We start from the raw sequence: 16,032 nt of genomic DNA on the forward strand, positions 1-16,032 counted from the left end.
TAGAAATCTTTCTTTGTTTGCTACAATCTTTTGTCCGGTGTTCACCTGAAATACAAGGAAGTTTGTGTACATGTGCAGGAAATGAATGCCTGACCTTTTAAAAAAAAAGTCAGATGCCAAAACTGACTATCCAGAGGTTAGTGCACAGATTAGGCGAGGAGTCTGCAAGGGACACACAGGGTAGCACTGATGAAAATCCCAGGCCTTACAGCCACATGAAGCTACTATCAGAGCAATGTCCCTGAACCCTGTCTAGGGAATTTAGCTTTCATGTCAATTTTTGGCAAGCAGCTGATGAATGTAAAAGGCTTCTTGTTGCCCTCTGACTTCAGGAAGGGGGAAGAAATTTCTCTCTTTCTGCTTTTCTCTCTCACCTTCCAACTCAGAGTCTTATGATTTGAGTAGTTGGGCCACTATTACTACTCTATGGGCACGTCTACATGTGCACTTTAATGTGCAGTAACCTATTTTACTGCACATTAAAGCATGACAAAAAGCCATGCAATTATGCTAATGCACAGTAAAAATAGGCCAGTGTGCGTTAAGCATCACTTAAAAAACATGTGCTTTCAATACTATCCATTAGGGGGCAGCCTAATGTACATTTATTTACTACCTCACATTGGAGGTATTAAATTTAATGTGCATTAGGAAAAGCACATTCATGCATGTGTAGACATGGCTTATATCTTCCTTTGCCTCATAGCTGTTGTAAAAAGGGTGTGTGAGGTTCTTCCTTCTTTGGTCCTGCTCTAGACTCCACTTCTGAGGCCCCTCCTCTCTGAAAATAGCTCCAATAATCTTTCTGTCTCTGCTCCTAATTGTAATGAGTAACAGCACAAGAAATGGACATGAATCTTGTCATTTTAACTGGTCTCCTCATCCATCTACCCCTCAAAAAGGAGTAACAGCAGTAAAACTGGACAGAGAATTGTTATTTTCATATAACAGAGCCAAAGCAGCTGATGGAAAGCTACACTTGATTCATGTTCAAAAGATCTAGCTCACAGTCTTAAGGGTAAAAATGCCCTTTTTAAATGGAAGTTTCAATTTAATTTTAAATATCCCCCACTCACCATGGGAAGGCTCCTGCTTCTTACTGATGAAATGGTTCTATCAAAATCTGCAGTACCTTGCTATGGGTTTCTGGTCCCTTCCTTCAATACTCTATTTGAATTAATTACTTAGGTTTTTAATTCACAAATTCCAGGTGGGTGAAGTCTTTTACCTCTTTGACAATCTCTTCTTCTAGATCTTCCTCAGCACTGCTAAGCCCAGCATCATCCAGCTTATAATCATATACCAGCCCCTCCTCTGGGAAAAGTAACTGGATCTGTGTGGAATAAAACAGATCATGAATGCCAAATCCAGGCCCCACTCCAGATGTGCTGATCAAGAGGAACCAGGCTAACTTAGAGAGGACTGCTTTCAGCAAAGAGACTGTACATCCTACATGACCTCTTCCTGCATTCTTTTTCCCAGAGTTTCTGATGTATATGGTCCACTGAAGCTTGAATTTGAAGCTTTCCCTGGGGACCGTGGCACAGGACAGAGCCCTACAAAAGTCTCCCAGAAATTCAGGGAGCTGTGTAACCCCCATTAGCCATGTGCTTCTTTTCTTTTCATTGGCTTACTTGTTCATCTGCCATCTTCTCTCTTAACCACAAGTTGAAGGTGACACGGCTTTGGGCATCTCCTGTTGCACCCACACTCCAGATCAGGGAGAATATAAACCAGGGTTCAATCAGTTCTCCAAGGCGTGCTGTCTTTTCACGAGGGACTTTCCTAATTCCCTGAGGATCCCGTAAGGAAACAAATGTAATCCTCATGCACAGTTCAAATGGAAAGAGGGTAAAATAAGGTCATCTTGCTGAAAGTCTTGACTCCACCTGCACCGCCTTTCTAAAATGATTCTTTCCAACATCATTCATCCCAGGCTATAGGACCAATTCTGCTCAGTTTTGCTGGTGTCATTCCAGAAAACATCTATTAACTTCAGTCAATAGCCACTTCAGTGTAACTGGGAGCAAAATTTGACCTGTGAATTTTACCTCCAAAACATTCGTTTGACCCCAGTATTCTTTCCTGCCATGGCAGGGGGTCGGACTAGATGATCTGCTCAGGTCCCTTCCGACCCTAGAAACTATGAAACTATTCCTGTCTCTTTCACTATTAAGGCAGAGAACATGCAATCTCAGGCATATTGCTGTTTACCTTTCTGCTTCTCACCAGTTCTCAGATTCTCTCAGTTAAAAAAACAAGTCACTTCTTTTACCAAACATGGTAGTCTGGTATTTATCCATCTACCCTCTTGCTCTTATACTTTGGGCCACTGATACCTAACCAAGACACACCCACAGAATTAACATTGTCACTACTCATCCTACAGGCCAATTTCCAGATCCATCCACGTGAGGCCCTGCAGAACAGACCCGAGCATGGAACCACATCATGTGACCTGAAGGTCTGCTCACGGAGGTCGAAATTTAGCAGCTAGAGGAGCAGCAGCTGCCACAGCTCCAGATGTCACAGCAATTAACACTGGCATGACCAAATTTCAACCCTGTGGGGCTGGATGAGTTGGGACCACTGCTATGATATGTACAGACGCAGTGTTATCCTTTAGCCACAGCTCATTGAAGACAGTGCTCAATATAATGTGCACTCAGCATGTAAGGCTGTAACCAACCTCCTGTATGCAAACAAGCCTCAGTGTAACGATCCAGGCCCCTTCCTGTTCAGTATAGTGTTCGCCTGGGACTTCCATTTCATGCAGCAATTGCAGCACAACTCTAGCTTTCCACCTGCACTCTGCAGTTAACTCCTTATTGCCATGAGGAGTGAGACCTACAAGCAGATGATACAAAAATCCTACCTCAATGGGGATGAAAGGTTGAAAGAAACACTCCAATAGCTTGAGAAGGCTCATCGTCAAGTTACTGTCTGTTGAGGCAATTACCTCCTTCACAGATCTCCGGACAAAGCTGATGGAGTCCTGCAAGGATCAGGCAGAGGCAGCTCAGCTCCAGTGTCAACTACATTAGAGTTTATTTACCTCCTAGGGTTTCCGTTTCTCCTTTTCTCACGGCAGGTTACATTTATCAGGGAGGTCACTGTTGAAAAATCTGCTGTTTCAAGCTGTGCCCCAAATACCATTCACTTCAACCAGAGAATGAAGGCCCTGGAGAGAGTCTGTGTAAAACTCTTTTGTTTAATACTGAACAGATTATAATACAGGCCTGCCCTTTGGTTCTGTACAGCAACTACCATGTCTAATGTCACAGTCAGAGCTGATAAATAGCTTGTTCTTCTAAGAGACATCTTACTACACTGTGGCGTTTTCCATTAAAATGATTATCTAGGAGCAGGCTGGAAATAGCAAGACTTGCCTTTTGCAGTTCAGAGCCAAATTCATCCCTAGAATAACCCCACTGAGGGAAGTAGAGTTGCCCCAGGGATGAATTTAGCCCGAGGATTATACAAACACACCTTCCTTTGGGCCAGTATGAAATCACATCTATATGGATCAGTGAATAAAATCTTTATTAAGACCAGCAGATTCACAGACCATTGTGTACATGAGTAGCATGAAAGGTACCCTAAAGGCATTTAAACTTCAGTCTTTAGAAGTATGAGCTACATTAAGTTCTGACAGACTCTGAGCCACTGGCATTCTGAAGCTGGGGCTGTCAGACAGACTCAGCAGCACTGGGAGAGATCCTGACCATGATGGTAGCTCACCTCAAGAAATTTGCTGAAGAGGGATGCTAACTGCTCCAGGAAAGGCTTCATGACCTCAGGGATTTCTCTCAGCCAGCACTCGGTGAAGGGCTTGAGTCCCAAGATACTGGGTTCTAAGTAAACCATGCCACACCGGGAGACTGTGGCTGGAGAGGCAACGGCCAAGTCCTGTACTTCAAACATCATGGTCATACTCTGAAAACCATGGAAAGACAACAAGTAGCCATAAGCATCACTTGATCTCTGGAAATCTAGGCAAGTTTTCAACCCAGTTCTGAATTAAGGTCTGCAAGCCTAACAGTGCTGTCCCATGTCCCCAGCAAGGAAGGAAAGAAAGCAATCTCCTTGAGGAGCAAAGCTAATGTTGGAAGATCCTGGATATCCAAGTCAATACAATGAAGACTGTAATGAGTCAAGAGCTGAGACTGTCAAGGGTATCAGCTCCCTGTGAGCGAAAAGAAAGAAGCCAAACTCAAGAGTGACGTATATTTTCTAAGCTTATGCAAGAAACACAACCTCATTCCCAGATGACTACACATCCACAATCCTCTGACTACTACACACAACTCCAAATATGCTTCACAGCTATGCAGAAGAACTTCAGAGAAAATTAGAAATCATCTACTTCACCTAATCTACTCCAAAAGAGACCAACTCAAGAAGGAAATCACCATATGCTACAACAACTTAAGAGAGAAAAATCCAGACATCTTCCCTACTATTATACAATGGATACAAAGAGACTATGAAAAATTTTCTAGAACATTCATCCAACATAAAAAGAAGAAATGGAACAAATTACTCCAGGAACAACTTTCCCAACCGCAAAACAACCATCAGAGGAACACCACCAACACCGTACAACATTCCAGTCTCAGACCTGATGAAACTGAAAGCAGCAGCAAGCTCTCAAATATCAATCTCTCCACACACACGCTTACCAAAACTGAAAAATCTGTCCTTTCTAAAGGCCTAAATTTCTGTCCAGAAAAATATCCTAATAAAATACTTCAGTGTAAAATTCTTCTGATGCCTCCACCTCAAGGAATATTTCCATGACCCAAATGAATCCACTTCCAACAACAATTCATTCTCTAACAACATTGAGGGAAAAAATCAACCCCCAAAACCATTAGACTGGACATCTCACAATGCATGAAACTCTAACCTTGACTGCTACATTGACTGCTTCAGAGAAAGAATGAGCCATGAAATAATCAACAACACACGCCACCATAACAGCCTCTCCCTGCCAGAGACAGGCCATAGAATCTCTAAGATCTAATCACCAAATAGTAATAAAACCTGCAGATAAAGGAGGAGCCACAGTCATCCTAAACCGTGAAGACTACATAAAGGAAGCCAACAGACATCTCTCTGACACCACCTACTACAAAGAACTACAAGAAGATCCTACTCCCCTTTTCACCATGAAACTCAAAAATACCATCAAATCATTTCCATCAGAAATGCAAGAAAACCTACAAACTGGATCCCCCACTACCTAACCCACGGATGTTTTACATGCTCCCTAAAATCCACAAACAAGGGAACCCTGACAGACCTATCATATCCAACCATGGAATCCTAACTGAGGAAATATCAGGTTTCGTCGAATCAATCCTAAATCCACTTGTCACCCAAAGAGCAAGTTTTGTTCAAGACACTACAGACTTTCTACAGAAACTTAAAAACATAGACCACCTTCCCAGCAACACCCTCCTAGCCACCATGGATGTTACCAGCTTATATACCAAGATCCCACACCAGGATGGCATCCAAGCCTGCCTTACTTACCTACGAGAACAAGATGACAACTCAGAGTACAGACCCAAAGATATTACTGATCTTATACACTTCATCCTCACACACAACAATGTATCTTTTAATAACCAACATTTCCTCCAGACCATGGGTATAGCTATGGGCACCAAAATAGCCCCACAGTATGACAACCTTTTATGAGCCACCTGGAAGACCAATTCCTCAAGGACTGCACCATCAAACCCTTGCTATACTTTAGATATATCCATGACCTCTTCATCATTTGGGCTGAAAACCTGCAATCTCTGTTTGAGTTCCATCAGAATTTCAACAATCATCATCCCTCCATCAGATTATCTCTTGAATACTCCAGCACCAACATCTCTTTTTTAGACATGTTGATCAGTATCCAGAATGGTAAAATACAGGCCATGTTATACAAGAAACCCACCGATCAACATACATATCTGCACAGAACCAGCAATCACCCTAAACACAGCAAGAAAGCTGGGATATACAGCCAAGCCCTCAGATACCACCAAATTTGCACTGAGGAGAACACCCAGGATTGCCACCTCATCAATCTTAAAAAGGCTTTCACTCAAAAAGGACACTCCTCCAGAGAGACAGATCACATGTTTGAAAGAGCCACCCGGATACCAAGTGAAGAATTGCTGCAGTACAGAAACCCACCCCTCCAAGAATCACACTGTTGGTTATGACATATCACCCCTCCCTTAAACCCATATGGAAAATCCTCAAACAACTGCAACCCATACTAAAAGGAGATCCATCCTGGCCTTCAAACAAGCACCGAGCCCCACCAACCTCATCACCAGAAGCAAACTTCCTATGACCCAGAACACACCGAATGGATCCAGACTATGCCATAACAAAAAATGCAAACCCTGCCAATTCATTTCCACCACCCCCACAATTACTACACCCCGCAACAGAGCCATCAGCATTCCTGGATCTTACAGCTGCACCTCCAGAAATGTAATATATGTCATCCAATGCACCAAATGCCCTGATGGAAAATATGTAGAAGACACCAAACAACAACTGTGCACCAGAATGAATGACACCAGAAATCTATTAAAAACAAGAATACTCAATTACATTTCTCACAAGAAAACCACTCTGTCTCCAATCTCTCAGTTCTAATCCTCAAAGGGAATTTACAAAACACTTTTCACAGATGAACCTATGAACTTCACTTCGTCAACCTCCTGGATACAAAAAACATGGACTAAATATAGACATTGGATTTATGACACATTATAACCTGTCTGACATCTGACTTCCCAGGCACCTCTCCACTTTTACCTGCTACACCCCATCCGCTCTTCTCCCCTCCCTCCCGCCCCCCAGCCTGGCGCTCATCCCCTGATGCCTCAGTTTACATCTTCACTGACTGCTTGTCTTGCATGCATATCAGCCTCTGGCTTCTTTATTATTCATTCCATCCAGGAAGAGCACACACCAACTGCAGAGGCTTCCTCAGCCTGACGAAGGGTTTTTAAACCTGAAAGCTTGCTAAGAATTTTTTTTTCCGACTATTTAAGTTGGTCTAATAAAAGATATCAGATTCACCCAAAGAACCTTGTCTGCCCATGTCCTTAGACCAACACAACTACAACCTACACCCCTGTGAATGGCTCTGGAATTCAGGAGGCTCTCTCACTTCCTTATGGCTATGAAAAATCTGAGCCTCATGGCCTGTCAGCACCCTTGTGGAATAAAGCTTGCAAATGAATATGTAGACAACCAAACCAAACAGACTGTATGCAATTTGTTCTGGGTGTATACTATGCCTATCACATGGGTGGCCTGCTACTGCTCTGGTCCAGGAAATAGATATCAACAATAATCTCTGCAGAAAACCATCTTGCACATAACATTAATTGGAAACCTCAAGGCTACCCTGCTGCAGGTGGGGGAAAGAAGAAGAAGAAGAAAAACAAGGGAAAACAGAAAGAGGAGAAAGAAAAACAGAACAGCAAGAGGGTTAGATACCTCTGTCAGCTTAATGATTTCTCCGGAGCTGAGACACAACTTCTTATTGTCATCCAGCACTGTGTTCATATTCTCAATCCAGACCGCATCGACTGGCCCGTCAAACATGTACCATTTCTTATTTGTATCCGTGGCAATAGCTCCTACCCGGATGAGTGATGAAAGGATCCCATCAGTCCTGTTAGACAGTAGGAAGACAGACGAGTAATTGTAAAAATCACATGCTCTATCTTGAAGTAACATTCTGGCTTCATTACAGTTAATGGCAAAACTCCTGTTTACCTCAGTGAAGCCAGACTTTCACTCTTGTGTTCATCTATATCTATACTGGAGTACCTCACTAATTTATTAAAGTGAGCTGATGATGATCTGCTATTTGTTTTCCTTTGTAAATTTCTAGAATCTGCAGAGCCGCTCGATAACCTTTTGGACATTAAGTGATTGAGTCTCCCTACTTTAGGGGCAAAAATACTCCTCCTCTCCACTCCTATGTACACAGCATAATAAGGATGCTACTAATGAAGCTATACCCTGTCAATAATGGAGCTGCTAATGAGGGGGACAGTAGAGCAAGGAATGTTCAGTATAGATGACTGGGATTTATTCCATACATCAAAGTCTACTGTGAATTCCTGCTCAAGCCCTAACCTACATTCCCATTATTAAATAATTGTTGTTATTTATATAGCACCTTAGGTGTCCAGGGCCACTGTTACCAAGATCAAAAGAAAAGAGACTGTTCTGAAGCCTGGCTGATTAAAACAGATGGATTTATGCCTGTAAATGCCTTTTATGTGGATGCTGTATTTTTTGTCACGTTGATGTGTCTGTGCGCTGCCCTTGGGCAGAACCACATCGTAAATAAGCTGTCAAGCTTAACTGGAATATACTATAAAAATATCCTTCAATAAAGATGCACTGGAGCCCAAATCTAGTCAGTTTTGGGGCACAGCATAAGAAATATTTATTTGCTTTAGCTTTTCTCAGAGCTCTTTTTTATTGGTTTTCATGATTTTATGAATTGTTCATTCCTCAGCTTTGCTCCTAAGCATCTAGCTGGCATAACAGGAAGGAGACAATAAGGTGGTGACTCTCACTCTATGGTCTGGGGATGTCTAGGAATCCACAGAGCCCTCCTGAGCTGGCTCCAGTGGATTTCTGAGCAGTAATGGGCTATTGAGAGGGGAGATGGCCCATCAGAGGGGTGTACAGAATGAGAAACTGGATAATAGCTAAGATAAACCAAAGGGCAGTTATTTGCAGTTCCTGGGAGCTTTGCTCCTAAGAATCAACAGACTAATACCTCTCTGCACCTCTGAAAATCGTCTCCTAATTACATAAAAATATCAGCACAACCCACATTCATACAGCACAAAAGACTATTCATGCCTGCCAATAAAGGAAGGAAAGCCCTTTAAGATGTTTTATCTTAGAGGGTTCCTAGCCCTAGATCACAAGGAGAGGAAGAGAGCGGGTTTTGTCCTTTACCACTCATGTGTTAGTAAATCAAATTCTCCATAAAGCTGGCCCATAGTGATGGATTTTGGATTCAGTATGAAGTAGTTGACTGCTTCATAATTCCCACCGCTGGCTGAAGGTTGACCTTTTAGTGATGTCATGGCAGCTGCCAGAACTTTGTAACACTGCAGAGACAGGAGGGCAAGGGAATTAAACACAACAGCTCTATAACAGTGAAGAAAAGGGAACATAAACTCATAATGATCAGTTCAAGGAAGGAGACAGAAAGAAAGATTTTGCACAAAAGCTGCACGAGGCCAACAACATGGGCTGCCAAGAAAGAAAGAAGACGCTAACAGAAGCAGAGAGAAGGAAATAAAATCTCCAGTACAAAACAGATGAAATATATGGAGACACCCCAACACAGAAGCAAAAGTTGAACCCCCTGATTCTTGCATGGTACTCAGTTTAGGCAGCAGTCTTAATGCTCACAATCTTAAAGAGCAGGAGACAAAATCAGGTTCTTCTCCACATCTAAAGGCAAAACAAAAGCCTCTCATGTTCATAGCTTCTATTTGCCAGAAGGCTGCAAATGGTATAGCATTAGAGTTTCATGAAAAGTTCAGCCCTCTGCTCTGAGTTCCCTTTCAAATGCAAGCAAGATATTAAAACACTGTATCCAGTGCAGTGTCTCAGTCTCCCTTACCTTTGTTTTCCCAGATCCAGTTGGCCCTACCAGCATGAGGCCATGGCGGACCACAGTGGTTTCATACAGCTGGATACATTTTGTCACAAAACCTGAGAAGAAACAAGAATCCATTTCACTTTCCTGAAGATCAGAAAGCAGCCACACACTCCATCTGACAGAGCAATGGCCTAGCAGCCCATGCCTTAGAAGCTAGGGTTGTTTTACTGGCTTATAATTACTGTGGCTGCAGTCCAGGAAAATTTGTGAGTTGCACTTATCCTTAGCAAATGAGCGGCTGACATTTAATACAAGAGGACTAGGCCCACCCTTAATTATAAGGATGGGACATAAAATTATGTTGGTTCTGGATGGTAAAACATAATTGTTAGTTCTGTCAGTCATAGCTATTATACAGAAAAATTCAGCCTCGAAATACCTTACTACCTTTATTTCAAGAGGTGATATGCTCTATAACAACAACAAGAAGTGACATCACATTCTATATGGGATACTTTCATTTCACTGTTCATCACTCCACTCCTGAACAGTATAGCACTGAATAAAGAGCGCTTCTGAAATCATCGACAGCAAAAAACTCAAATAAAATCGATGCTTTTAACTCCCTCTTTATGATGTGCAAGGACTGCCTCCAAATGTGTTTCATTTAAATTTCTAACTTCTACTGGGCATTTCAAATGCCAGGTCCTGGCTTACTGTATTTTACTACAGGCCTCTCAGAATTTTTAGAGGCTCTGATTCATGACATCATAGCTGAAGACTGAAATTGGAGGAGGCGGCTTCCCTAAAAGATTCAATATCCTATACGCTATCTGAGACTGGCTGTGCTGTTACACTGACTTTAACTTTGAAGTCCTCCAAAGATTGCTCAAGTTCTCTATGAGAGAAGTCAGGGCATGATATTTTTGCCTGAAAAGGCCAGCAGCAAAAAGTGTTGCTGAAGCTGTGTCTACATGCCAAAAAAGGAACAATATACACACACAAAAGGGCTTTAGTTTGTTTTGCACTGACCTTTAAGATTTTTTCTACTTACCATCTACATCCTTCAGGTTGTCTTTGATGCATGATTTGCGTATTGCTTTCTCCAGGATGCCATAGTCAATAGGTTCCTCTTTGATCCTCGGAAACAGGTCAGAGACAATACCATTGAATAGCTTGAGGTCATCTTGGAGGAATTTTGGCACATTAACATCCCGGATGGCCCTCAGGCAGATCAGCTCCTGCAAAGAATTAAGAACAAATATTTAAGCAAGCTCTGTACCTCAGCTTGCAGCTTTCTGCAAGACACTCATCACATCTGTCACACATGGCCTGCCTGGAACTTCTCCAGTACAGAAGTCATGCCTATTTTGTTTGCTTTTTCTCAGTTACTTCATCCACAAGCCCTGGAGAATTTCCATGGTGACTTGCCATAATAGCTGTGGGTAACTAGAGAACAATGGAGGTAGATCAATTATGGGTGAAGTAAGAGTGTACTTGCCTCATTCATAGTAGGATTCTCTCTCTTCAGGTTGCCAGCAGCTGAGATCACAGTCTTCACAGCTCTCATTCCAAAGTCATAGTGATCCTAGAATAGCATGGAGGAAACAGATCAATCAGATGCTAGAACATCACCCTGGAACAGCAAACCTGCCATCTCAAGCTTTAGGGCAAGTGGAAAAGAGGATTTTTTTTTCTTGGAATGGTTGTCTTCCCACCCCACTGATTTGCTTGGTAAGCTAGAAAAGCCATCTCTCCTTTAAATATTTAGTCTTTATTGCATGAACTTTGTTAGACTGCATGAAAGAAGGAACTGTAGGAACTGCTTTCTAACCCAACTGTCCAATATAAAGTAGATAACGCTATACTGTTAGACACTCCTGGGTCACAACAGGATGAAAAGTAACGTTAAAAGAAGAATAAGGTGGATGAAGGATGGCTCTGGACAGGATTGTGCACACAGGCTTGAGAGCCTACAGGATAAAGCTGCTGTGGTGTCAGAATTCACAGATGCACTTGAATATTCTAGTAGCAGCAGGAGGAATCCCTCCCCACAACCATTTTAGAAAAGGTTAGACGGTAGAAAGTTACTGACTTGGGTGCTGAGCTGTTCTGAAGACAATTTGAATGTCGTGGTGATCTTCTTTGCAAGCACCTTGGCTTCATTAAATCCAAAGGAGTAGAGCGAGATCTCAGCAATCATGGAGTAGTCTGGAACCATCATAGCCACAGGACGGAAGAGAGCCTGCAACATACAATATCATCACGACAGGAATCACCACCAGCTCACTCCCTGTTTCTTTTTCTAGCAGGTCTAGAATGGTATATGATCTGCTTGAAGCCTGCAGTTTGTGGAGTCCAGCCTAGGTGTATCTCTTGGACCTCTCACAATCTCAGTATTTGCTTACAGATGAGACTTTATCCTACTAAGAGTACACTAGCCTAACTCTTGTGATAAGGACATGGTGAAATCACCAAATAGCCCATTGCATTGACTGGTAGTACTACTGGGTTGTCTATTTTTTAAGTAATAGTGGATGTATCTACACAAGACACTAACTGTGCAGTAGCAGGCCAGGCAAAACCATACTAATATGCTACTGCACACTTAGTGTCCGAAAACCCCCCATGCACCAGCACTCCTGTGCAGCAGCACAAGTTACTGTGCATTGATTTACTACTTCATTATCCAAGTACTAAACTTAATGCACAGTAACTACACTGCATTAATATATGTGTAGACACACCCACTGGCTACACTGTTCTAAGAGGATTCTTGCTCAGAGATGCACTGGGGTATAAGCTGGCTGTCCTGAGGCATAGACTGCTGTAGCATAAAGAAACCAGGAGACAGTCAGAAGATCCATACCATTCAAATGGTGTATGATTCTAATGAAAGGGAAGTTGTCATTCTGAGAGACAGCCAACACAGCTTCACTACGGGTAGATCATGCCTGACCAACCTCATCTCCTTCTATGACCAGGGGACATGTCATCTGGACAGGGGAGTAGAGGTTGAAGTCATATACTTGAATTTCAAAAAAGCCTCTGATTTGGTCTCCCATGATGTCCTCATGGCAAAACTGGAGAACTGCAGCCTCGCGGATGGCACCAAACTATAGGGAAGTGTGGTTACACTGGAGGATATGCTGGGGATACAGCCTGACCTGGATAGGCTACAAAGTGGGCAGATATAAACCTGATAACTTTCAACATAGAGAAATGCAAGGTGTTCCACCTAGGAAGAAAAAACCCATATCATACCTATAGGCTTGGCAGTGCTTCACTCTCTAGCACTATGTCCAAAAGGGATTTGGGGGTCATGACTGACCACAAGATGAATATGAACAACCAGTGAGAGACTGCAGCCAGCAAAGTAAATAAAACCTTGGTTTGCATGCATCTCAAACAAAATCCAAGATGTCATTCTTCTGCTTTATTCAGCCTTGGTGAGGCCACAGCTGGAGCACTGCATCCAATTTTGGGCCCCACATTTTAAAAAGGATGTGGAGAAACTTGAAAAAGTCCAGAGGAGAGCCACGTGCATGATCAGAAGTCAAGAGAGCAGGCCTTATGAGGAAAGGCTGAGAAGCACAGGACTCTTCAGCTTGGAAAAGCGTAGGCTCAGTGTGGACTTGTTGACAGCCTATAAATATATCAGATGTGTACAACAAGATCTGGGAGAATGTCTGTTCACCAGGGCTCCCCTAAGAAAAACAAGGTGCAATGGTCTCAAACTGCTGGAAGAACATTTTAGACTGGACATAAGGAAGAACTTCTTTACAGTCTGAGTCTCTAGATTCTGAAATAGACTCCTCCCAGAAGTGGTGCAAGCACCTACCCTAGACATCTTCAAGAAGTGTTTGGATAATTACCTTGCTGGGGTCATCTGACCCCAGCTGACTTCCTGCCCTCTGGGGAGGGGACTGGACCAGACAATCTTGCAAGGTCCCTTTCAGCCCTAATGTCTATGAAATCTATGGCCAGGAAAGCCAAAGAACATGATAATTTCAGTTCGCCCAGCAGTCTGCATAGAGTAGGCTCCTGTGGATTTCCAACCACCACTGACATCTGTCCTTCTCCATCTGCACATGGAAATCCTAAAGTAAAGCAGCAGCTGCAAAACTGTCTGCTCTCTCTTGGGGTAAATCCCTATTGGGCATCAGGCCGTACAGAAGAGAGGAAATTATTTATTTATTCAGTGAATCTAGACTCAAATTTGGCACAATCCATAGCTTTAACAGCTAAATTTAATTCTAACAAGTGTCATTCTCTTCCGAATAAGCACAGCATAAAATGGCATTAATGGAGTTTCAGGACAGGTACTCCCAATAACATCAGATCAAATGCACTAACTATAGATGCGAAAGGAAAGTATTTTTGAAGTATCTGTACTGTGAGCGTACCCTACAACCAGCCAGCCAGTCCAAGGTCAGCTTAGAGCAGGTTTATGGTATCCAAAGAAGCTAGCTGTGATGGACCAAGAGATTTCAGGTACCTCGGTTTTTTGGGAGCCCACCTTGAGATACTCTACCTAACTACCCAAACTTCCATGGCACAGGCACTCAGTGCATTCAGGTTTCTGGCTCCCCAGAATCATATGGCACTTTGGAAGCCCAGGCCTGGACATTCATGTCTACATGGCATTTTTCTTATTGCATCTCGAGCATCCCCATGTATTTTTCAAGCCATATCCCAGCAAAAAACAGACCAGTCCCAGAGAGTGGCTCAGTTCTCATGGCTGCTATGTCATGGTATTGCAGGGTGGAGCTGGAAAGACCAGTTAACACCAGTGTTACTGTCATGCATGTATCATGACATATACACACTGGCAGAGCAGTGGTGTAAAAGGTACTGGCCCATAAGGAACTGACATCAACAACAGTCACAGGCTTTCCCTGTTAATATAAGGTCTCCTAAGGCGTTAAATCTCTGTGTTTAACATCTGTGACTTACCACAATCCCAGATGGACAACTAAGTCCAACTACATGAGGTGGGGACAGGTGGTACAGAATACTGGTTTTTCATTAACAATGATATTTCTAGATATCTTCGGTCCCTACATTAAAGACACAGGTCCATATTTGAACACCTCATAATCACCCTTTCAGCACCCCTGCGAGATAAGGCAGTACTATTATAAATGACTTATAAGGAAGTCTGTGGTACAGCAGGAACTTGAACCCAGGTTTCCAATAACCAAAGCTAGGATACTGACCACTGACCACTGACCACTTCCGCTTTATGTTAGTGAAGTCATCCCTAATATCTAATGAAGTTTACTTACTTTTAGATTATCAGGTAATTCAGTGCGTCCAGCATATCCAGGGTTCATGGTGATGAAAACTGCACAGGATGGGACCAGTGGGATCTCAGTTCCTTCAAACATGAAACGGTCCACCTAGAAAACATGACCATTCTAAAATGACAAAGATAAGTTCTCTAGAGTCAAATGAGCAGGTGGCAGAATCAGTATCCCATAGGGGGAAAAAGCCCTTCTCCTCTGATTTTAAATTGGACAGTGACAGGTCACCCCACTGATATGGATGACAAGATCTGGCTTCCATCCAGGAATGCAGGCTTACAAACGGGACTTCTCCTACCTTTAAGAAAGCAGGTTCTTACATGGATTTACTGATCATTTACGATATTTCTTTTGATCACAAAGAGGCTTCTAACCCTCCAGCTGTAAACAGACACCTTCAGATTTATTCAGTATGTGAATTGGGGACTGAATTAATTTGTGTAAGATAAGGCAAGAAAAGAAACCTAAATCCCTTTTAAGAACACTTGTGGGTGGTGATTTCAGATGGTGGATAAAGAAGTACAGCAGAACTCACTGAAAGCAAGTTTCTGATGGTAAGCCAAAGTCAAGGAGCTTCAGGACTTAACCTTTATCAATCCCTACAGGAGCAAAACAGAGACTGGCTGTTAGAATAACTGACAGCTATGTCTCTGTCAGGAGCTAACACCAACGTCTAGTAAGCATGACGCACATGTGTATGCATGTGCTCTCACACACACGATTTTGTGAATACCTCAAGGTTCAAAGATAATTCCCTCTGTTATATATAAGCAATCAAGCAATAATCCTGGTTTCTGCTTAGTCACAATGGTACATTTTACTTTACATATCACAGTGCAAGAAAACAGGCATAACGGTATTTTTGTCTATCAGCAAGTGTCTAGGATTAGAATCAAATAGTGGAAAAAAGTACAGGAAAAAGGTTATGGCCACACTATAACCAGAAATGTGGCTGCAGCTTACAAACATATCTGAATGAGTATTAAATTAGATAGCTCAAGTTTAAGCATAATCTGCAACAACTGAGAGTGGAGAAGAGGCTTCAAAATCCACCAGGAC

The 16,032-nt window shown here is 42.6% G+C and overlaps 1 protein-coding gene across 2 annotated transcripts in view; it reads right to left on the reverse strand.

Moving 5' to 3' along the window:
* Positions 1-16,032, reverse strand: part of DNAH1 (dynein axonemal heavy chain 1) — a 145,284-nt gene that overhangs the window by 76,202 nt on the left and 53,050 nt on the right. For both annotated transcript variants that reach the window (XM_019537076.1, XM_019537075.1), the window contains exons 30-40: positions 14,956-15,069; positions 11,763-11,912; positions 11,169-11,255; positions 10,722-10,908; positions 9,689-9,780; positions 9,013-9,167; positions 7,525-7,702; positions 3,742-3,936; positions 2,876-2,995; positions 1,635-1,793; positions 1,229-1,333 (exon numbers count right to left, since the gene is read on the reverse strand). In XM_019537076.1, the coding sequence (XP_019392621.1) occupies positions 1,229-1,333; positions 1,635-1,793; positions 2,876-2,995; positions 3,742-3,936; positions 7,525-7,702; positions 9,013-9,167; positions 9,689-9,780; positions 10,722-10,908; positions 11,169-11,255; positions 11,763-11,912; positions 14,956-15,069 (1,542 nt within the window). The remainder of the gene's footprint in view (positions 1-1,228; positions 1,334-1,634; positions 1,794-2,875; positions 2,996-3,741; positions 3,937-7,524; positions 7,703-9,012; positions 9,168-9,688; positions 9,781-10,721; positions 10,909-11,168; positions 11,256-11,762; positions 11,913-14,955; positions 15,070-16,032) is intronic.

This window comes from Crocodylus porosus, unplaced genomic scaffold (genome assembly GCF_001723895.1).
Source record: "Crocodylus porosus isolate Cpor-Errol unplaced genomic scaffold, CroPor_comp1, whole genome shotgun sequence".
In the NCBI taxonomy this organism is placed as follows: Eukaryota; Metazoa; Chordata; order Crocodylia; family Crocodylidae; genus Crocodylus; species Crocodylus porosus.